The following is a 23,846-nucleotide window of genomic DNA, read 5'->3' on the forward strand; positions in this document are numbered from 1 at the left end:
AAATCTTTGTCCTATATACTGGGTCGGCATTGCCAATATTGGTTCAATATCGGGCCAAGATGTTGTGCTGCTTGGATTTCTGCTGTCCTCTCTCCGTCTGTCCACGTCTGTACGCCGCTCATAGCCATATTTGGGCGCTAACACGGAAGTTTAAAAAAAAAACTGTGATAATTATAACGGAGTACGTCACGTGACGTCACGTGACGGAGTACGTCATGTAAACGTCGCGTCCGTGATGGATTAAAAGTTGTCACACTCGACGCACGTGCTTTGATTACTGTGGACACTAACTGTGACGTATAGACCTTATGGCTTCCGTGCACTAATAGTGGCGGTATGTATTTTCGCCGCGATGGTGCGCGTTACACATCGGACATTTTGCTTTTAATTTCTTCGAATTTTGTGAGGTGCGTCTCATACGCCGGAAAATGCGGTCCTTGCGGTAATCGGCGGATTTTCCACGCACTTTTCGAGCTGCATGTTGGACCACCCTGTACGCTTCCCCTGCGATATGCGTAGCACGCGGTGGCGCGCAGTACAGGGTTCGTTACGTTGGCGCGCGGCAACCCAAGTAGCACGACATGTTGGCCCAATATTGGCCTAATACTGCCCCAAGACTAGGCCAATATTGGACCTGTATTGCCAATATTGGTACAATAGGGGAGCGGTATTGCCAATATTGGTACAATATGAGAGCGGTATTGCCAATATTGTTACAATGTTGAGCCAACATGTGCTGCTTGGGAACGTCAGTGCAGTGCGGTAGTGCCCCCCGGAGCAGTCCTCAGAACAAACGTCAATCTTCTATGCGACTTGTGCCCATTACCTCTTAGAATGAAAGAGACTCCCGCTCTTGCCATATGCAACATTAAGGCGGGGGCGTTTCCTATTGAAAGCCTTCTGCATTGATAACGTGCAGTCGCTGCAAAATCTTATCGATCTCAAAGAACATAAAGTCAGCCGAAATGGAATTTGTGCGTTTCGTTTTTGGCGTTTCGCGACGTACAACTTATTGATTTTTTTAGAGGCGTCAACGCTTTTCCCAAGAGAATACAAGATGGAACACACATGGCGCCTAACAATAATAACAACGGGGTTTATGGCACGAGACAACTATGACAGTTCAATTGGAAGATCCGGAAGCAGTAGTAGTGCTTGCAGAAACGGACAACAGGACCTGATGCAAGGAGGGTGGCCTTTGTTTTCTCACAAGAACTTCTGCAGTCCAGCAGCACATGCAAAATCGTATTTCTGTTTTTTATCTTTATATTATAAAGTACGCAATCTTACGTAGGTCATATAGCGTACGCTTCTGCGCTTTCGGCTTTTATGTTAGCGCGCATTCGGCGTACGTTTTTTGGTGTTTATTTATTTTCGGAAAATCGGCATTCTTCCTTCTTTTTTTTTTGCGCGTACATGGTTTACCCAGCAGTTATCGGCGAATACAAATCGCAACCTAATTTCAAACCTGTGCGTCTCAGCGCCACTACGGACTAGATATCGTGTCTTCAGAATCCTTCCAAAGTCATGCTACTGAAATCTTCTTGTCTCACTTTACATTCCTGCTAAATATTTTGGCTCTACGTGACGCGAAAGATAGAGAAAATTAATTTTTATTTTTGAGAACCGTAACGTCATGTTGTGCTCCGACGGGGCGTCCGGCTCTCATCTGGCAATGTTGTTGTTCTCCGCGTCTTCCGGGGGCTCACCTTTTGCACTCCGTTAGTCGAGCCCCACGTGACATACCATCAGACCGCTCCGACCTTGGAGAAAACACAAAGGAGGGAGAAGACATCTCTCCAATTTTCCCCTCTTTCGATCAGCCTCGCGTGACTCCTCCACCACGTGACCCTCCCGTGACTCCGGCGTCGTTGCTAGGTGACGAGTGTCTTCTCCAGAACATGACATCATTGCAATTTGTTTGCTTATGATTAAGTCACTCGCTCGTTGTGTCATCGAAACTTATGGAGGCTCAGCAGATCTTCAAAAATTTACAGAAATGCACAGCGTTCGTAAACAGGATTGAAATTTCGGGTATCGAATCCTTGAGGAGCCTTCTTTTCGTGGACTAAATAAAATAAACGCTGTTTTCTGAGTCCGAAGTGGCACTTTAAAACCACAAAACAATACAAACTGAGACATCACAAAAGGAACACTTTATTGCTGCACAGCGAAGTGTACGGAACACAGCACTTGCGCATTTCTTCGTTTAAACGGCCTCCTGTTAGACATCAGGGAGATCTCGAATAAGAAACAGGTGACTGGCTATTCTATCCATCTCCCAGTATTTGTGCCCGCTCCTGTTTGCTGCTAGGGTGTCGCTCCAATGGAGAATTGCGACACGCCGGTTTTCTGTAAACTTTTGTCCCAAGCTGCACCTAAATCGTGCAAGCCTAAACATTCTCGTTCCGTTAAATTTAACGTGTGCAGCAATTACCCCACCTAATCTTTCCTGGAACATTCATTTGTATTCGATGTTTTTCGATAAAACCGAATTATGACACAATTTACCGGCGTATGTTTTTCGGTTGAAACTGAAAATGCGGAACACTATACCTATACGCTGTGCAAGTATGTCAGCTGTCTGCGGAGCTCCCCAGTTTTCCTCTTTCCCCTGTTGCACGGGGAGCGACCTCATTGGTCCATCTCCCAAATGGGTTACGATTTCAAGGCTGACGCGCACGCGGTTTCCTCTGCGGCGAATCACGCCGGTCTACGAATAACCCCTTACTGCCGCTTTGTGAGTGGACACGTGAGCGGTCACGTGGTTTCTTCAAGCTTTATCCTCTCCCCTGCGCAGAGACAGACTGCACTGCAATGTTTCCCTGTACAGACGGCATCGTGCCGCGAAGCACTATGAAATCGGAAGGAGCAGAAAGAAGGAAATAAAATATATATGGGCGAAAATGTGGTTAGCTCTTCTTCTGGGCCCGTCCAGCGGGGAAGCTTACATTCAGTGCATTCATATGATCAACACGACTTGCACACCTTCGCCCGAAGGTATTTATAGCGACGCAAATTGAATGGCGAAACTTGGCACGTGCGAAGCCGACGCAGAAAAACGCCTGCACGAACGTGAAGCCAGATGGGGCCAATTCTGTTTTCGATTATGCAAAGGAAAGGCAAAAGTCTGTGTTCGAGTTAGGTTCTTGCCGCCGTCTCCTGAATGTTGAGTTATTTGGTTTGTTTGATCCACGCGTTTATTTGCTCTCGTTCACAATCCGCGGTATGTTGGGGGGAGGAGGAGGAGGAGCGCCGTTTGGAGAAAACAGGTGAGGTCTGCCTGCCAGTTGGCGGCAAGTTAACGGTATGTTGGGGAAGTAGGAATAGAAGGGATTTCATTGATAGGGACCATGGCTCACGCACGTAAGTAAGCATGGCTAGATAAGACTGACAACCGAACTATCCTGTAACTACGCACCGTGCTGTACAGTATGTACTTGTACTGTATAGTATATGGATCAGGACGAGTTGTTCCATACATTCAATTGTTAGGATACATTGAATTATAAATTAATTAATGATTGAATGAATCGAATTAATTAATAATAAATTGAAGTATTGCATTATGATACATTACGATGTCCAATGGGAGATTTCAAAAAACGAAGATCGCTAATGTCGTCCATCTTGTCGTTGTCGTCATACGAAGATTTGGATAGTTCCGAAAATAACTTTTCCCACCGAGCGCGATACTGCATCGAAATAAACGCCCCAAGTTTGTTTGTGTTTTCGGCGAAATATGGAAGCTATTCTGATGTTACGTTCACATAATCCATCTTAACAATCTTGTTGCTTCTTATGCTCTTAGAGCGTTCCGTGCGTCGTAGCAGATTGATTGATCGATGAAAGGAAAAATAAAACAAAATGGAGTAGATGTTAGGTGGCAATGAGCTTGTTTCAGCATAGAAAAGAACCAACAGGTAATTTCGTCACAGCGAAAGTGCGAGGGTCTAGCTGATGTATATAAAAGAGAGACAGAAAGAGAGCAAGGCGGGACCGAAATTTGGATGACACATCATTCGAATTTTATGCGTCAGTAAAGACACCGTAATACGATAGTAGAAAGCTAGAAACTCAAGTGAACCGGTGATGAACCGAAGAACAGTAGTGAGTTTAGTGCATCGTACGCTATCGTCTTTGCGTGCGCAAGGTATAGCGTGATGGTTATGCGCCGCCAACGCAATCCCTTACGTACGCAAAGGCGACATCGTACGATATACTGAAACTCACTAGTCTCAGTTCGAAATATCGGCCGCTGTCGTCCCGATGCTCTTCCGTTAACGTAATACGATCGTGTTTCTCGACATCTTGTGGGCGTAATTTATTTATTTCAATCCTGCTACCCTATCGTGTCCCAAAACATTCTTCGACAGACTGCAAGCTGCGCCCTGAAGGCGAGAACCGTGTCAGATCAGCTGAAACAACCCCTCTCCCGCTACATTGCAGTAATTTCGCGATCCCTATGAAGCGCTAATTAAGTTAACGCGAATGCGTGTCAAGCGCAGCAACTTTTCGAGGCAATCCACGACTGAACACGAAGGATGGCTTTCTAGCGGCACATGAGCTAATCATGTGTCACAGTGGAATAAATAATAAAGGTGGTGCGAATGTAAAGGTACTAATGAGAGCATTTCATGCTGATGTTCTCGATTATTTATGTCGTTGTTGCGAGGATCCCTCACAAGTTGACTGCAGGGGAAGATGAATCAGAACAGACGGCTTTTCCTGCTAACGGGGTGCTTTGACGTTAACATACAAGCTTTGGTCCCTTTTGATGTGCAATAACGCTCATAAGGGTAGAACAGTCAGTATACACGCTATTTGATGACACGAAAGCAGCTTGGGTCACGTGCTCAGAACACGCACTTTATCGTATATTCACACGAACGACATTCCCCAGCATACCCCAGCGGAAGATGCACAAAACGTCATAGCTTTTTGCTGCCATGTAAGGGCGAGCGCTCAACGTGCACAACGAGCTTATTGCCTCCTCTCTCTCCTTCGCTACGTGGACACATAAAGTCAGAATTCGTCTGCTACAGCGAATCTCCTTTCTGCGAATTCAAGAACTCGCAAATGATTGCAGCTAACTTGGAACATGCAGACAGATAGTGCACCACGCTTGCAGAAAATCAGTCTTGAGAAGGATATGGGACCGTTTTTCGCTTTATTTCAGGCTCAGGCTCACCTACTATTGGAGACTACGAAACTGTGACGTTATGCGTGAGGTTATGACGTGGAAGAGCGTGATTGTTCACTGACACTCTTTGAGCGAAGTTAATTCATAACACGGAACAGTAGAACAGAAGTCTGGTAGGCAATAAAGCTGCAGTAAAGGCATAATCAGCCTAATAGGGCTGTTGCAGCAAAGCTTGCACAGCGCCATTTCGGGCCCAAGCGGCCACGGATCCATACAGTGGGGAGTTTCATCAGCGGGTTCTGCGTGGTGTTTCCAGCGGTATGGCGCCAAGGAAAGCTACAAAACCTGTAGGAAATGCACAGAAAAAGCGGTGCATCTTGCCAAGTGCGAACAAGTCGAGACCATGTATTTGAAAGTGCAACGTCGTCTGCTAAACTACCGCGCGCTGCATATTTTGGGGCGCTGACGTTGCTGCTCACTCGCCCCACCTAGCGCCCCACCTGCCCCACAGAAACGGGTCTATAGGGGAAAAGGGGAAATGTACGAATCGTGTACTAATCGCGAATGCCTACTGGAAGGGAACTATTTTCGGATCACGAGTCTCTAGAGATGCATTAGCAACGCAGGAGGTGTGAGCTGCACACGTAGATGCACACATCTAGCTGCACGCAGACAGCTGCCCTAGGACTACGGCGAATTAAAACGGCGAGAAAAGCCGTCGAGGCTATGGGGATTTATTGAACGGAATGGGCGGTAAACATCTTGGAATGAAAACACAGATAGGGCTATTTGGAGAGAGAGCAAAAATGGGGTCTTGGGAAAGTATCGGATGACACTGTCGCGAGAATGTGGAGAAAAATAAGACAGGAACGCGACACTTTCGCCGTGGGCTCCTAATCTCACGCTTCGATAAAAGGGACGTACGAAGGATTACGTCGCAAAGTCGCTTTACGGAAGGCGCTAAGCTCTATCTCATCGAAGCGTTGTGCTACCAGTAATTTCCTTTTCTGTTTCTTTAACTCCGTGTTAGCGCCGCGAAGCAACTGTGGCTCTGAACGGCGTGCTGATATGAACAGGTGGAGAGAGGACAACAGGAAGGAGTGGGGGACAGGGGGACTCCAGCAATTTTTCGGTTTTCGTCAAGTTTGGGTTTTCCTTTTCTCGTGTGCATAATGTGTGTGTGTGGGGGTACCGGGTTACCCAAGGTAAAGTACGAAGGTTTGTAATGAAGACAAAATGAGTAAAAAGAGTGTCTGGGAGTTAAGCTACACGTTGGCGGACGTATTATGTGCTAAAGTTTCACGTGAAAATTACCACTTGTTTCACTAATTCAAGCAATTGTGTATAAATCGTGGAAATTAATAAACTCTCGGCTAACAATTATACGGGTTTGCGTAGTTCCGTCACACGGTCAGAGTAGAAACTTTGTTCGATATTTCTTATTTCTTTATTTTGCTGCATTCGTAAAATTGTTTCTCATTCAACAGGAAACAAATCTCGAAGATGAAAAATTTTGACAGAATATTTAAACATTCCATACATCGTTGACGAAAGCTTCGGCGCCTGCCGTTTTTTTCTGCGGTGGTTTCTGCGTAGCGGGAGAAATGCCGTACTTTAAATCGACTAACCCTGTACCATACTGTACGTACGGGTTGAACAGAATGGAGTTCACTGTCGCCGATGGTTACAAACCAGAAGTCATAATGTTGGCTACATGCACAAAAGTCTCTTTTCTGTCCGTTCTTTTCTTCGTTTTTTTTTTCTTGCTCTCAGACTACTGTTTATCTTATTTCAACCTTGTAATTTTTCCCAATATAAAAATTGTTTGCCACACAAAACAACATAACCACGAAATATTGCTAATCCAAGACTATGTCCATAATCCCTTAAATGTGTCGTTAGATCTGTAAAAGTTAGCGGCTGTGTTCACGGTTCGCATTGGTGCCTGCACAATGAATTTTTCTTACCCATGTAAAAAGTTGTATGAGCATGCACATGCAAGACTTTCATGTGCTCCATCCGCGGTTCTAAGTTGTTTTATCTCCCTTTACTCGTTGGTCTAAACGGTTGTACAAAAGCACACAAGCTCCAAAGTGTAACCACTTAAGTAACACTTTTGGCAACGAAAGGAGAAAAAGTCCAGGCGGATTCTCGAGATTCAGAGCTCCCGAATAGAATTGCGACGTTTCTAAAGTTGGCATCCCCACATAGCACTCGTGCATACTGGGAAAGCTTGCTCCATCATGCTAATAGGGTACTTTATATGTCACTCCCAACCCCTAAGAAACACGAACACCACATTGAATAAGGCACGGCCAGAACAAATCGAGAATGTAGCCAGACTAGGATTTACATCATTAGACCGGATTTTGAAAGGGAAGGACAGTAAACACATGGCGCACACCACAAACTACATATTGCTATTGAGCAGTACATTTGCGTACTTGTGCATAAAAATGGAACCGTGAGCACTATAAAAGTACATTGCAGGTTTGTTTGAGGCTAATTACAATTCGGAACCTAGGGCGCAAAGGACCTTGTATTATGCCTAAAAAATGATCAGCCTTTGACTAGAAACTTTGCTGCAAAAATGTATTTTTGAAATGTGACGTTCGTTACAATGACGTTTATCGACTCGTCGTCGAGGACTGCAATGATGCTACGCTGCCATGGGCCGTACGAGACATCGTTTTAAAGGGGCAATGAGGTGACATTTAACGTCGCTCGAAAACCTGCCTCGTCTGTCAAACTGTCCACCAGGAGTCACCATGCAAAATATTTTCGCTCTGCGGTGCGTTATAGCCGCGGACGGCCGACACGATGCGCTCGTGACGCGGAGAAGGCTCCGTGCCTTGTTTCTTCATTTTTTTCTCTGCAGCTCACGCGCCGCTTATACATGCTTTAGCTGTGTCGCCATACGTCACTGGTCACGTGAGGGGAGTAGTACACCCCCACAACGCCTCTTTTCACGTCTGTGATGCGCTCTTTTTACGAGGAGAAGGACTTTTCAAAGGTGTGCGGAACAGAGCACCCGCTCTGTAGGTCACTTACGCTCATCGTTCTTTCGCAGGAACTCGTTTTATTCGTTGGAAAACGCTCTGCACCGAAAAAAAAAAAAGGGGGGGGGGGGGTCACCTCAGTGCTCCTTTAAAAGTCGGCATTCAAAGTGGTATTGCTATGCATGGACTCATAAAAAATGGTGCATTCATTGTTGTCACTCACATGGCGACAAGTGTGGCATCCATGGAGTGCTGCAGCAGAAGTTCTCTGAGGCGAAGATGTCTGTTGGTCTGCAGAGTAAAATAATCATTGTATACGTACGATAACCGCAACGAATTAAGCGTGACACCCACGGTACCCACCTTGTCCTTTAGGGCGAGCAGCTCGGAATCCGTAATATTCGAAAGGTTGTGCTCATCATCTTCGTCCTCTTGGCGCCACTTCTTAATGAGTTCTTCGAACTGTTTCTTGCTGTAAAGAGCCCAATGTAGAATACACAATGTAGGATACAGTTTCAGAGGGGGCGGCGGTGTGCATTATGTCCGCAGGTTTACCTGGCTTCACTGGGAGGACGGACAATATCGGGTATGACGGTGACATCGGAGTACTCAATCCTGAACTTGCTCAGTAGTGATGCCATGCTGCAAGTGGGAGCAACGTTACACCGCAGTTGGCAGGCATGGAAATCGTAACTCACTTTCGTTGTTCTCTGTCAAGCTCTTCCTTCTTGTTGGCCAGGGAGAAGACACGCAGCTTACATCCACTCCAATTGTGCCTCGTTGTCAGCAGATATGGAATGAGCATCGTTAAACCTGTAAGATTATGTCATAAGAACGGCGTACTCGTAAATAGGGCCCTGTGCTTTCGGGTTTTATGTTTTTTTTTAAATATGGGCTAAAAATCGTGTTTTATTTCACGAGCCATATAAAACGGGGTAAACTCGGGTGATACTGGGTGGAAAATTAAAAAAGAGCACTTCTCGCATTTTATATTGACATATAAGATGCGGAATGGCTGTTCTGAATGTTGAATGCTTAGTGTTCTCCAGCACCCGTATTGGGGGATGAATCGGCACGTTGCGTAGTTTGTTTCCATGTTTTACCCTAAGTGATGATTATGCAAATAGGGGGGGGGGAACGGGCTTTATCGGGTTTTATCCTAAAACACGGGGCCCTACTCATAAACCTTAGAAGCAACCAGCTATATCACCAAACTAGCTTGCTTTTATACGGTGCCTTTCAGCACAGTACCTGCCCGTACGGTATTCGAGGTACAGTGTGTTGTAGTAACGTCAATGCAGGCAGAACGTAATCGTGATAATGCAATATGCGACAATCCACATTCTGGGAGAAGGTGACCAATTTTCAGGGTCAACCTCTCAGGGTCCTCCTCTTGCGTCAAGGTCTATTACTATAACACACTCACCTCACCTGCTCTATCAACAATAAATTGATGATTTATTCACGTTCAATATTGTCTAGCAATATCCCTTCAATTATCATCATCATCATCATCAATATTGTCTAGCAAAATCTCTCAATCATCATCATCATCATCATCATCATTATCATCATTTTTACTTGTTTGTCCCTTATTGGTCACTGCGTTGAGTGACGGTCACAGTTCCGCGCGGACCTTACAGAGATTCGTTTTACCTGACATACTGTTTCGTTCGGTTCTGTAATTCCCTACCAGAAAGTGTGGAATGTAGCTACAAGCTACAACAAAATACAGGTTCAAATCTATCAAGGTTCGCGAAGGTGACAGACAGGTTTATGCGTCAGCTCCATTCTATTATATATGTAGAGCCTGAAGCTTTTGGGAAATATTTTTGTCCCAATTCGGGGGGTAGAAATTGGGAAAATCAACATGTGCTCTAAATTCAAGCAAATTCGGGTGGAAAAACTTCCAGTGTGCTGAATTTGGGGAGAAATCTGGCTGTATTGCCAACGAACCGTACTGGTTTGGTACAAACAGCGATGTAATCGCGTTTGCGGCCAAACAAGCTAGTATGCATTCCTACAGACGTTTCAGTGAGGGCAATTTGCCGGGTGAAAATCGGGTTTCGCCCTAAAGAGACAACCTTTAATTCGAGGTGCAAATTCGGGGAGGCAACGGGTTAAACTCTAGAACTTCAATTATATAAAACTTCTAATTATATGTACATGTACATGCCACATAGTGTCATGGCTAAACAGCTCAGAACTGTAACACACAGCAATTTTATCACTAAATTGTGCCGTCGTATCCCAGAATCTGAGTGTACTATTAGAGGAGGAGAATCCATCGCCAGCTAAAAAAAAAAAGGAGGAACTATTGTTGCACGAACCTCCGTCATCATAAAGCCACCAGACATCAATGGTGCCTTTTTTCTGTTTGCGCAGGAACTGGTTGATGGAATGAGGAACATCCTTGATGGCTTCCTTAACAAGTGGCGCTGCCTCTGCAGGCTGCAGCTGGTTCACTTGTTCACCTTCTCCCTTGTTGTTCTGCGTTGCAGCACGTTGGGTACTGGGAGATCCCGGCGGTGAAGGTTCCCTCGAGCTACCTCCTGTGCAATGAACAGCACTCATGTTATCTACTGTCGCGCAACTTTTTTTGAACTGTCGGACACACCTACCCTTCCCCTTTCGTGCATGGATATGGGGCAGGGTACCTGGTATTCTGCCTTGTAAGGCAGGTTTGTACGGGAGTTGCATGTTCGCTTCTATGAATTTGGCACTCTGCAACAAACTATTTTTCTCACAAGAACACCACTCACCACCACTCATAAAATTCTGTGGTTTTCTGTTTGTGGGGTGTTCTAGCCTTAGAACAGTGCACCATGTTCTCATATAATTTACCTGGTTTCCCGCTGAATGACCACAAGAGCTTTTGTAAACTTTTCACAAGAGTTAACGAAAATCTGTTACTTCTCATAAACATATTCGCTGGCATCCTCACTGCCCCCTCTGACACAAAACATATTCCAAACCTAAAGATGTTCATCTGTAACTGATCTGGAGCGAGACTATACGCCACTTCCTAAATAACTGGATGTCGTAAGTTCAAGCTCTGTAACATATTATTTACCCATAGAGAGCTGGGCACTTGAGACGTTGCGAGGAAATCCAAGTGCCGAATTTTCTCTTTCCATGCCGGGGACGGCGAGTTTCTCGGGTTGCTTGCCGTTGGGCACTGGTGGCTCGGTGGAATCCATATCTGCGTAGTCTGAGTAGTCCAGGCTCTCAGACAGTCTCAGTATGCATACAGACAGGTACATGTCGAGGACATCACTGGAATTGATTGTATGCCATTAATAAGTGAAGCATCATGCAACTTAATTATTCAAAAACCAAAACTATGCAAGAGAACAGCAAACGTTGATGCAGCACATTTTTGTCACAGGTGTTATTTAACTAGGAATCAAATATTAACTTACTGGATGACCGTGAAATATCTCACAACATCCTCTGGATCAGATGTCTCCCAGTTGGTTTTGTAGCCAAGCATGACAACGTTCGGCTTCAGCTTACCCACCCCTGCAACCTGAAGTGAACAAAGCGTCATACAAATGCAGTACGAGATAAGGTACTGCGATAACCATTAACATCGAAAGGGATAAAGCATAGGCGAGCTGGTAAATGGCAAAGGGGAGTATAACTCGAGATAGGGAGGGAAAAAGGACAAGCGCAACATGTCATATCAAGCAAAGCTTAAATGTTTAGCTGTGTTTGAGATTATGTCGTGTCTGTCCCTTTTTCCTCCCTGTCTCCGGTTACTCGCCTTTACTGCAAGTATGCTGTAATGTGACAGTATAAATATCACAAACCTGTAGCATGGAGCGTACACCATGTGCAAAGTCTTCATCCTTCACGAGTGCGTAAAATGCCTTCACTTTTCTCCGTTGTAGCCACTGGTTGGCTCGGTTTGTCAGCACATTTCGAGTACGTGATGTCAGCCGCACCTGCGAATTGAAATAAAACTGTCAAATTGATGAAATTGTACATGATGAGATTCATTCAGGTAAAGGGCAATAGGATTTACGCACACAAAAAATGCTAATGGAACACTGGCAGAGGAAGTTGACAGGACATAGCACTACTAACAGGTTTATTTCATGTATATATATCAAAAAGCAGTATCAACTGCAGGGCTACTAGGACAAGCCTGCAATGCAGTCCCAAAACACAAGCACACAAAATGGAATATTTGATATCGAATGTCTCATGTAGCAAAAACAAAATAAAAGTAAGAGACTAGTGCAACAATGTAATTTTGTAGACACAACTGTCCTGTGTGCTCTGTCCTTGTGCCATTAGTTCCTCCACTTATACTCTACAACAGTTTCTTTCTGCACAGAGGAGTGTGTAAATTGTTGACAAACAACATGATGAAGTGCCTGTCCACTCTGAAAGCAGCTGTAGTGGGGTATTCGTAGCACAACATGGGTTCACAGAAGAAACCATGTGCGCCTCAACCTTGAAATGTTACCACCTTATTTGGGAGGGGGGCCAATAAGGCCGCCGCCAACACCACATAGACAGAGAGAGCCCGCTTACTGGTCGACGTGACGTAACAACTAAGAGTCAGCCAATCAGGATCGTGTTTTGACGGCGGTAGCCAATCACAAACGAGTTTTCAGTAGTCATAGCCATGGAGACGAACCACCGTCGTCTGCCAGCAGTCATTGAACGTGCCCATGAACTGAATGGGAAAACTTCAAAATAAATCGCAGATCGGTCCCATATAGCAGAGCAAGCGTTTGGGCTGGTTGGTTCATATTGGATCAGTGCCGGTCCTTGTCCTTCTTATCCTCTGTCCTCGTCCTACCCAGCACTGGGGGTTTTTAATTGTTTTTGGTCCCATATCTTTCTCAAGTCTGATTTTCTGGAAAGCGTGTTTTTTTTGTCTTTTGACAAAGACTTTTTGTCTACAGATTCAGGCCTGCAAGTTCCAAGTTAGCTGCACAGGGTTGGCATCCAATGTATTGCTCCGTAGACGAAAGCATGCTGGGCGAACGCAATGCATCCTGGACAGGTCCTGGTCGCACGTCACAGCAAACGTCAAGGCACATGTGACCTTAAAGATGGCGGCGCCCTTGATCGGCGGCCAAACCGTTTGTAAACAATGCGGTTGTTGTTTCTGGACGACGTTTTGGATGTTTTTCAATCACGGTAATTATTTTTATCCGATAAGCTCGCAATAAAACGCGCAGTTTTACACATAAAGCCTCGTATTGTTGACAACTTCCAAAGATGTGATGACGACCGTGCGTTAAGACTTACCGAGCCGATGCAATGTACTTAAACTAAGGTGAAATGGGCTACCATGTTGCGGAAGAAGCACCGCATAGTTTACGCTGGCAAAATACGGTCATCTCTTGGTGTTATGACGGCGAAAATATGTCAGTAAGCGGCAAAAGGACATGTAAACAAAGTCTCATGACCTCAAAATGATGTTTTCTATTACGTGCGACCAGGACAAGATGGCAGTTTTGCCAAAAGCACTCACTTGAGGGTAGTTACAACAATGGCGGGTTTGCGTCACCCCTGTGGTTAGCTGCAATCATCTGCGAGTTTTTGAATTCGCAGAACGGCGAATCGCTGTAGCAGACCAATTCTGACTTTATATGTGCACGTAGTGAAGGAGGGAGAGGAGGCAATGAGTAGGCATTCTGTGTCTCGGTGGCGGTGGCCTTGCCGCTGCACGGGCAGTAGGGGAGAGAAAGAAACTGTGGAGCTGTGCAAACAGCTGACCTACTTGCATAGCGTGTTGCATAGTTTCATTCGCGGACATGACAGACTAGTAGTTCCTCGCAATGTGCTTTCTTAACGTCCTTGTATTGTCGTCCGGATAAATCACGGTATGCTCAAAAAGCTTGACTCGATGACGGCCATATTAGCTGTCCTGAATGCCGTTCTGCACAAACGTACTCACCGAAGTGACGTTACCACAAATGAGCAAGGACAGCTTCTTTGTAATAGAGTACGCAAAATCGACCAGTGGAGGACGATGGCTTGGGTCTCCGGTAAGCACAAGAATCTGGGGCCTGCAATCATACAATTTCAGTTCAACCTCAGAATTCAGGAACAATATCCTTATGAACCTACTTCTGCAGTATGCTGGAATACCTACTAGAAAGCATGAAATGCTCACAAACCTATAGTTCTTGACGTGTTCTTGTACCATGTTCAGCCTGAAAACCGCATTGAGCGCATCTTTGTAAGTCTGTGCCTGCGTCGATGAACCCCAGTTGACGTCTGTAATTAAATAACAGGAACACACATGAAATAAACTCAAACTTCAGCCTCAGCATGTAAACCCTGAACTGGCTGTTATGCATTTAGACAAAGGGTGAAACAAAATTATGGCTAACCTGGCTTTCTATAACTGATGTAAATGTAAAGTCCCAGTATAACTGCGAAGGTAATCAGGGCAGTCTGCCAGTTCATGATGAACATGACGAACACGCACACGATTGCACCCACCAGACTGAGCCACATGTTGTAGTACTTGAATGCAGGGCGGAACCCTAGAAAAATTAGAGTTGCACATACTTAGACTAGAAAAAAAAGCATATAAACAGGAAAACTCAGTAAGCAAATAGAGTGAATCATCGAGTCAGAAGGCCTTTATACATATACAGGGTGTTTCACCTAAAGTGATAAAAAGTTCTAACTGGCGGCGTACTCGCCGGAGTATTGTGGGACTTTCGGCAATTACCTTCTGAGAACTTTTGCCGCCACTTCGGAAGGCTTTGGACAATCTTCAATTGAGGGGAATTTATTTTTGTCAATTAAACTTTGAAAATTGCCAAGCGAACTTCACTTTTTTTTACAGAAATATGAAGTCCTCCACGGATAACCGCAGACACAACAAAAACTATGCACAGTATCGCAACAGAAATAGTCAAAAACAATTATTAAAAATTACGCATTAGCCCCGCCTGCTTGATTTTCGCAAAGAAGCGCGCGCCAAATGTGCGTCTAGAGGAGGAAGTGTCCCCGCCTTTTGCCTTCTTTGTGATAAGATGGTTGTCGAGGTCAAAGCGGGGGAAAGAAAGGTAAAACAAGAGGCGCGAACACTTCCTCCTCTCCCCGCATCTCCCGTGCGCCCTTCTTTGCGACAATCGAGCAGGCGGGGCTAAAGCAGAAATTTTACTAATTTTTTTCGACTATTTCTGTTGCGATACTGCGCATAGTTTTTGTTGGGGCTGTGCTTATCCGTGGAGGACTTCATATTTCTGTTAAAAAAGGTGAGGTTCGCTTGGCAATTTTCAAAGTTTAATTGAAAAAAAAAAATAATTTCCCGTAAGTAGAAGTTGTCCAAAGCCTTCCTTAATGGTGGCAAAAGTTTCCAGAAGGGAATTGCCGGAAGTCCCACAACCCTCCGGCGAGTACGTCGCCAGTTAGAATTTTTTATCACGTTAGGTGAAACACCCTGTATAGTATACTAATGGGTCAAAGTATATTTACCTGGAGATTTTGCATATGAAGCGTGGAAACATGAAAAGTTGATTAGGGCATACGCCGCCATGAAGAAGTTCGAGATGATGGGCGCAATTGCGTTTAGTTCACCTGTGACAAAAACAAGGAAAGCCCTATATTCAGATGGATGAGCAGCAGTTAGCTGTTTCACTGTGGAAGATGGCGATACAAGCAGGACTTGCGGAAGTGGTCAGCACTCACCTATCGCAACGCAGCCAAGAGCGATGGCGCATGCGAGAAGGTAACCGCGACGTGGCTCGTTGCTCTTTCCGTACCCCTTGGCGAATACCTCAATGTGTGGGAAGATTTTGTCCTTGCACAGAGCCTGAAATGACAAGGCAAAGCACAGGATTTTAGTATACAAATAACTTTTTATCCTCATTTGAATTTTATCCTTGCACAGCGCTTGAAATGACAAGGAACAACAACTTTTTTTTAGTAAACGATGTTATATATGATTCCTACTGAGATAAGACACGCTCTCGTACGGCTCTCGTAAAGCTGCGCGTGTTTAAACATTTGGTCAAACAGTGTGTGTCCTGTAAAGCGTGCTTTGCCTGCCCAACTCCGATGCACGGACGGAGAAGCCACCCTTACGGTTATGCATCGCTGCATGGCATTGCAGTTGGGACTTCGCGGGAAAGTTGGAATGGAGAATGATTGTATTAGAACGCAAAGAAGGCAAGGGATAATATAGGTAGGCGCTGCCTGTAAGCTGTCAGGTTAAGCCTTCGAGAATCTGTGACCTCTCTTGAAAAGCTGGGCAACTCAACTTTGAAATGTCACAACTACAGATAAGAGGGTGTAAACGCGGGCAAGCTGCTGGATCATATCCATGATGAGCCGAGCCTGAGCCTCGGGCAACGAAGAAACACGACACACAAGAAACTCGTGTTCCTTCGTTGCCCAATCACAACTACAGCCTTTGTGTTTGTCAAGAAGCGTGGCGCTGGTGCAGTGGAGTATTTTGCAGCCAAACATTTTACAGGAAAAGTGCACTATTTGTAGAGGTATCAACTCGATATTAAGACCGACCAACTTAAATGAGCGTTTAAAAGAGATATATATCACCTGGAACACTTTGGGAGCACTGACAAGACTCGCCAAAGCGGACGAGAGTGTGGCGGCGAAGATCCCCGCGTACACCAAAGGACCGAAGGCAGACACTAGTTCCATGACCTGAAACAAAAGTTGGTTCTCTTACACACCACAGCAGTCACGCGTGACGGAGAATTAACTATTACTAGTCCCTGCGCTCGCATAAACACATGGAAAGCACGTTCCGTCTGCTACATTGACTACTGTGGCCAAGAAATCGTAGCGCTAGGAGCAACGCTATCCCTTTAAAATCACCGTCTTCTGCTATCAATATCGTTGGCTGATTTCGGGACGGGAAGTACAACCCACAAACGTCGCTAATTCATCGTCGTCGACGCTGTCTGCTCGCACGCTTACCTGACTGTCGAAGAGCAGACCGTACTCGCATTTGCCAGTTTCCGTCAACGTACAGTTGCGAATGTCACTGAGGGTGATATTAATCGGGGGAATTCCGTTGGCTTCGCGTAGTGTCACACTGCCAGCGACGAAAGCGAAGAACACGTATGAAATTGTCGTGACGATGATGGCCAAGTAGGTGCCTTTCGGGATCGCCACTTGAGGATCCTGCGTGGGCAATCAGTGGACAGTCAGTGAGCAATCAGTGAGCAATCAGTCATTCGTGAATGCCGTTTGTGACGGTGCTTGTCACGTACCCAGCAGCAGCAGCGGCCGGTACGTCTTATACTACCTACGGTACGAACTTACCGCCAAGTCGCCAGATATGTTAGCTCCCGCTAGGATACCGGTGGCCGCCGGGAAGTACACTGAGAAGACGGTGAAGAAGTTTTCCCCCGCACTGAACCGCGGTCCCATGTTTTCAGTCATGAGAGACGCTAGAAAGCGGAATATTATTTGATAACGCTCCCAAGCTTTGACAGAAGATCAGATACGAGAATATCACTATTTGTAAACGAAACTTTGACTCAAGAAATAAGAAAGTAGAGTTCAATGGAAGCAGCACTCAACGAGCTTGTTACTAGAAACCTGAAAAAGTCGTGTCTGAGTTTCTTCTCCAATCTCAGGGTTCTAACAATGGATTACCGTAACGACCAGCTCGCCCAGCTGCATGTTTCGCCGTTTTATCTGTGAGCTTGCTTCGTTGCAGATAGTCATGTTCAAGTCGCGCTAAGCCAAGCCAAGAAGTTTAGAGCAGGAAGAGAAGAGCCCCGATAAATCGAGGTATGCGCGGATGCGGTTATCCGCGCGGATATCATGGTTTGCGGATAGAAGTAAAACGTTTCGAAATCCGCGCGCGGATAACGCACGCGCCTCTGTGGTGCTCGCGGATATCCACATTTTATCCGCAAATAAGCATTAGTGTCTCTGCCGACGTCCGCTAGTGAATCCAAAACGCTGGGTACTCGTAGAAGTGTGCCAATCCTTCGCTGTTCCTTTAACTTGTATTATTGGACGACTGTAGATGACATATCGTTACTGAGAAAGTTTGTATGCTGAAAAGTAAGAACGTTTGTAGCTTAATTTTTTTGATCACGTGGACTTGTTCCTAGAAAAGCAATGTTCGCGGATGTGCGGATATACTCACTATGTACGCGCGGATGCGGACACACCTATTTCAACTAGCGCGGTTGCAGATATTGTCGCGGATAGCGTCAATCTTATCCGCGCTCATTCTACACCATAAAAGCGCATTCCAATTACACATGTCTGCTAGTACGTATTCAAACTCTGGTGTCGTCTTCCCTCTCCCAGTTCGTCAATTTGTCCCCGTCGCACTTAGACGACTAAGAGGTAATTAAAAGCGCTCTTTTCACGAGGCGAGAGAACTCACTGCTCCATCCAACGTATCCTTTTCCTTGCTCATCTAAGTTTGGAGGGATCATGGACCCGACGACAAAGTCAATCATGGCCACGAGCAGGATCACAAGAAGCACCATCTGTGCCTAGTAAGATAAAAGAGACGGAACGTCATATCTACCACTAGCGAATGCAACAATGTCGGCTTACTTTGGATTCCCATTCTGTTCCAATGATGGCTATGCCCAGTAGAACAATGACAGTGACTCCACTGACGATTCTAATGTCGTTAAGGCCACCGTCGAGCACCGCGGTTCCTTGTTGCTAAAAGGAAGTACGTTGCATTTAAGCAGAGACGGGCAAGACGTTCCCGTATGTGGCACTGAACATGAAACCCAAGTGACCAGAGCACCTAAGTCCTTCTTTCACATCTAATAGCTTGCGCGTAAACGACACTCAATAATACCCTAGTTACATGGCAAACTTAATACACTAAACGGAATGGCAGTAACTTCACCTCCTAACCAACCATCATCTCGAATGACATCGTTCTCCCCCTTGATTTGTTGTAAACAGAAGGCGTACGCCTTTTCTTGTTTCTTGTTGTGTTAATTGTCACAAAAAAGGCGTACGCCTCCTGTTTTCAACAAATCAGGGGAGAGAACGACGCCATTCGGGATGACGGTTGGTTAGGAGGAGGAGTTTGCCGTGTGGCTATGGTATAAAAAAACTCATCCTTATATCTACAGTTTTGTGACTATACTTGCAACTTTCGAACACCAGCATAGTTCTCTTATACATTAACTACCCACCGCTTTGCCTCTACGCTCTTAAAGCAGAACTTCACCATATATAGCCCCGCATACTACCCGCTCGGGACTACCAGTATAGTCTCACAACCACCAAAATTGCTTCCGGTGAAGTTGCGACTCACCTTGAGCAAATCCCGAACTGACTCGGAGAAACCAACCACGTAGAGTGCAATGGCAACAGCGTTCGCGAGCGAGAATATTAGACCAATAGAGCCACCAAATTCCGGTCCTAGACTGCGAGATATCATGTAGTACGTTCCACCTGGAATGTTTGTTATCGTTGTGGTCAGAAGTGTGTTCAAAGTGTAGATGGGTCGATTCCAGGAGGTAGTACATACCGCCTCTGACTTCTCCGTTGGTGCAGATCGCAGACATCGACAGTGTGGTAAGCATCGTAACAACCGATGCCAAGAGTATGACGACACAGCCCAAACCTAAATCAAGCAGCTAGATCAGTCGAACGTTACAATTCCAATCCTGGATATGTATATATACATCAAAGGGAACATCAAACGGAAAGGGGCCAGAACTAACCCTCGAACTGACTGTAATTTCAAATTAGTAGAGCTCAAATGTACGTGGTTTGCATGGTACGTGTTTTCCGAGCTCTGAAAAACTTTACCGGCTTTGGTAGCACACGTGACCGTCAATCAGAGACGTGTGGGTTAGAGACCCACCACCAGTCACTTTCCCGCGATTTTCGTCACCTGCCGTATCTCAGTTTATTCAATTTATTGACTTCGAGGCCGGTATCGCCGACATTTGTATCATTATTCCTTATCGGACAGACGCTGCAGACGCGTCGCAAACATCTGTGGATCTGCACGAGCAGCAATAACAATATGATACATCGATGGTGTCTGAACGGGAAAATGAACAAGATTAGTAGTGTTGAGTCCTACAAACGCATGCGTATATACTACCTCTAAGTGTAATTATTTTTTAGTCTACACGGTATACGGAGCTAAACCGTACAGTTGGACTATCAATAAGCTTTGTTCAGGTCTATAGCCACCAAGGTACTCAACAAATAATCATTAAGAAGCACCCTTACCAATGCCCGCTTCTCCAACGACCCACGATAACCTCAGGAAGAGGATAACACCCCAGATGTTCAACACACATCGCACCTACAGTAAGTAAAACAAAAACAAAAATTAAATATATCAAGGATAAACAAATCCAGCAGAGTTACTCGCACATATTGAAAACGTCGACTTTGATTGTAAGAGGTTGGGACAGTTTGATTAGATGCGGCTCATTGCGTCATGCACGCATCATGTACTACGCGCCCGAGTATTGAGGAAAAAGAATTTTTCTATTTTCGAACCGGCTCTTCCTATTGATTCTCGACAGCGCGTGACCTCTCCCTCATTGTCGGAGACGGCTGCCGTGACGTCAGAGCACGATGTGTTTCGGTATTCGCGGTACCTATTTCTTACGCATCCATTACCACCTTTGCTGTAAAAACTTAGAACGCGGCTTCACATCGGTGCAAGTATGTGTCACCACCATTTTAATAGTAATAATAACAATAATAATACGAAGTAGTTCTACACGCAAGGTGAGACAGCATACAGTTATGAACGATTCCATTCTATCACAGTGCAAGAAAGACTGGTGTCCATTCCCAAATCCTGAAACTAAATTACAGTTGAAGTTACACTTGAAGCGTTACGGTTATAGTTTCGAGTTGAAGTTGCGTATGTAGGGTACAGATTGTTTTCTTTTGTTTGTTCTACCGGAGCAAAACTTTTCAGTGGACACAGTACCTGCGTGTATACGATGCAACGCAGCCTGTATTGACATTTTCACGTCATTTCGTTTGGCCTGTTCGAATACCCGTGCGCGACTCTGTGCCTAACTGGATTGTATTTTTTATTTTTTTCTTAAATATCGGGGACCCACAGGAAATGGATATTTCGCTGCTCGCAGACACTAATTTTGCCTACACCTCACTGTCTATACCTCACCGCTTCACATATCCAGCAGTAAATACCCCAATAAAAAATACTTACAAACACTCCCTGTATCCATCCCAACTTCACGGCTCCTTTGCCTTTGATAACAACCTCGTCGGCAGTATTCCTCCCAGATTTATCCAGTGATTGCTGCAATGAGAAAAAAAAAACAATGACGTCAGATTATTGCCGCGATCCCCCAAAAGGCTATATCGAGGGCTCTATATCACGATTTCGCGGCACTTAGCTAGCGCGCCCGTAAAAGCTAGTAGGAGGACTTCCCTGCATTGACAGCCTGCAATGCGGTGATGCACGATGAGAAAGAGATTGCGTTTTACGAGCTATTTGGAACTTGGATCGCGTAGTATTGAAAGCGGATAAGTGCGATTACTGTTCTGTATTTTACTGACACAAACTGTAATCACGTGGTGTTCATAGTGCTAATTTCACCGCTCGTGTCCCATAAGTAATAAGCACAGTGAACACAAAGACAAGTCCTCGAATTTACGAACTCCTGCATGAACATCGGATCTGATAGCTATGCGTTAGATCTTCCCTTCGTCCAAGGCGTACAAAACAAACAAACAAACACGCAAGGACAAATGCAACAGAACGGACATGAAAACAAAGACAGCTCCAAAGTAGAGACTAGCGAGAGTATCAGTCGAAGTTGGCAACTATAGGCCCACGGCCCCTCGATCGCTCTCTCCGCGACTATCGCTTGTCGCGCATCGACTGCGCTTCCAATCTATGAACCTGGTCTGGGTAAACTTTCTTATTCCGAGAATATGATATGCGCACCTATCATTTATTCTAAGTTGAGATGTATTGTCAATTTGCCATCTATCTTTATATTTCTTTTCTGGGAAGAAAAAACAAGAGCTGGAAAAGCATATGCTACTACACGAAATAGAAAGCAATAACGGACTAAGTTTTCATTCAATGCACATGTGAAGTAAAGCCTATAGTTCCGATATATAAAAAAATATATATATATATATAGGTGCGTCACATTCTACTTTTACATCATTTCTTCGGAGTATAATCGCAGCGCATTATCGTCAACAACTTTTGGTTAGCTGTGCGTGTCAACGTACATATCGCTGGCGTAGTATGCCACAAGTATACCATGTACGTTTAGTGTAACTTCCACAAACTTACGATAAAAGGGCAAGAAAGGGCCCGAAGTGTGCAAGAACGGGTAAGAAAAAGATCGGCCAGTCGTTTGTTTCACTGCTGCGATATCATGATTGCCACTGGTGCTGTACGGGTTATTTCCCCAATGTTGAGCAGCCAGGTTCCAATAGCACACTGCACACTATATCTACGACACTAGGCTCTGTATACTTTGTCACCCCAGACCTGTGATTTAGCCAGACCCCCTCACTCATTTGGTGACGTCGCCTCCCATTCTTTCCAGTGTACCCCCCAAAAGAGGTGTGGGGTCATCATCAACTACAACGTAACTGTAGTAATGCCCCCGTTTTTCGGATTCTTTTTTTTTTTTTTTTTCAACACTCCCAGGGCTTACAAGTGTGGATAAACCACTGCTTCAGACAGCAGAGGCGATCACCTACGATGCAATGAAACAACCCCGGAGGCCCCTGTCGTTGTTAGATGGGGCCTATCCAGTTTAGGTGCACCATTAGATGTCATACCCAAAGACAGAGAGAGAGAGAGAGAGAAAAAAAAACATCTTTGTTGCTGCTGGTGTCCCTCCGCGATTGTGCGTCTGCATGTCTGACGACGACTATACGAGACCGGTTTCCTCGTGGACATAATGCGACGCAACGTTTTCCTGCTGCCCCGGACACCGGTTGCCAGCCTCCACAGGACAAAGGTAGTCAAGCTTAGCTAGAAAGAGTTTCTGCCAGCGTAATAATGATGTTCGGCTGCCAGATTCGACATGGGTAGAAACAAAGGTTTCTTACTTTCTTTCTTTTCGTGTCGGCGAAGGGCTGGTCGGCGGTATAATGGCGGTATAATATTCGTGGCGAATAGGAGGGAGTCTGGTCACGGGATAGGCAGTAACACAGTGAAGGGTTGCAAAAAAACGTATACGGACGTAATAGCTGGATCTGGTAAAGGAATAAGATGTGCTTGATAGAGGGGGAAAACGGAGTTTTTTTTATTGATTTATTTGCGTGGTCGTTTACGGGGATAGGGGAGGAGATAAACATCGTGTTTATCGCGTACGTTCAAGGTTCTGCAAACGTTGACCAATGATGATGGGGAAAAGCACCATTAAGAATATGTATAATCAGATATACTAGTCGAAAGTGTTTGATATCTGAGAATGGTGTAAATCGCGAACGCCAAGGACGGCGGCGGGGAGCAGCAGAGCGCCGAATTTCGTAGAGCAGATTATATGACGATCACGCTTGTATGTGAAGCGTGTGCTGCGTCTTGACAGAGCAACTATACGCTTTGGAAGCCAGGGCAGCATAGCTACTTATTGGAATCCGTTTGTGATGTGGCAAGCTTGGCCTACTGCTGCTCCTTAGCATTGGGAACTCGCTATTTTTTACTCTTCTCCTGAACTTCCAATAAGGTTGTTACGTCTCGATGCCATATAAAGCACATGCCAGACGCGTAAATGTCATTGCTG

General features: G+C 45.3%; 1 protein-coding gene across 1 annotated transcript in view; it reads right to left on the reverse strand.

The window, feature by feature from the left end:
• Nucleotides 1–23,846, reverse strand: part of LOC135388819 (solute carrier family 12 member 2-like) — a 69,389-nt gene that overhangs the window by 3,926 nt on the left and 41,617 nt on the right. The window contains exons 2-23 of the mRNA XM_064618644.1: nt 21,296–21,388; nt 20,332–20,407; nt 19,616–19,711; nt 19,400–19,539; nt 18,676–18,789; nt 18,500–18,611; nt 17,416–17,543; nt 17,068–17,274; nt 16,684–16,791; nt 15,814–15,937; nt 15,601–15,702; nt 14,502–14,657; nt 14,286–14,385; nt 14,063–14,174; nt 11,955–12,089; nt 11,565–11,671; nt 11,216–11,418; nt 10,473–10,694; nt 8,841–8,955; nt 8,698–8,784; nt 8,506–8,614; nt 8,366–8,433 (exon numbers count right to left, since the gene is read on the reverse strand). Of these exons, the coding sequence (XP_064474714.1) occupies nt 8,366–8,433; nt 8,506–8,614; nt 8,698–8,784; nt 8,841–8,955; nt 10,473–10,694; nt 11,216–11,418; nt 11,565–11,671; nt 11,955–12,089; nt 14,063–14,174; nt 14,286–14,385; nt 14,502–14,657; nt 15,601–15,702; nt 15,814–15,937; nt 16,684–16,791; nt 17,068–17,274; nt 17,416–17,543; nt 18,500–18,611; nt 18,676–18,789; nt 19,400–19,539; nt 19,616–19,711; nt 20,332–20,407; nt 21,296–21,388 (2,714 nt within the window). The remainder of the gene's footprint in view (nt 1–8,365; nt 8,434–8,505; nt 8,615–8,697; nt 8,785–8,840; nt 8,956–10,472; nt 10,695–11,215; nt 11,419–11,564; nt 11,672–11,954; nt 12,090–14,062; nt 14,175–14,285; nt 14,386–14,501; nt 14,658–15,600; nt 15,703–15,813; nt 15,938–16,683; nt 16,792–17,067; nt 17,275–17,415; nt 17,544–18,499; nt 18,612–18,675; nt 18,790–19,399; nt 19,540–19,615; nt 19,712–20,331; nt 20,408–21,295; nt 21,389–23,846) is intronic.

Source organism: Ornithodoros turicata, chromosome 3 (assembly GCF_037126465.1).
Source record: "Ornithodoros turicata isolate Travis chromosome 3, ASM3712646v1, whole genome shotgun sequence".
Taxonomy (NCBI): domain Eukaryota; kingdom Metazoa; phylum Arthropoda; class Arachnida; order Ixodida; family Argasidae; genus Ornithodoros; species Ornithodoros turicata.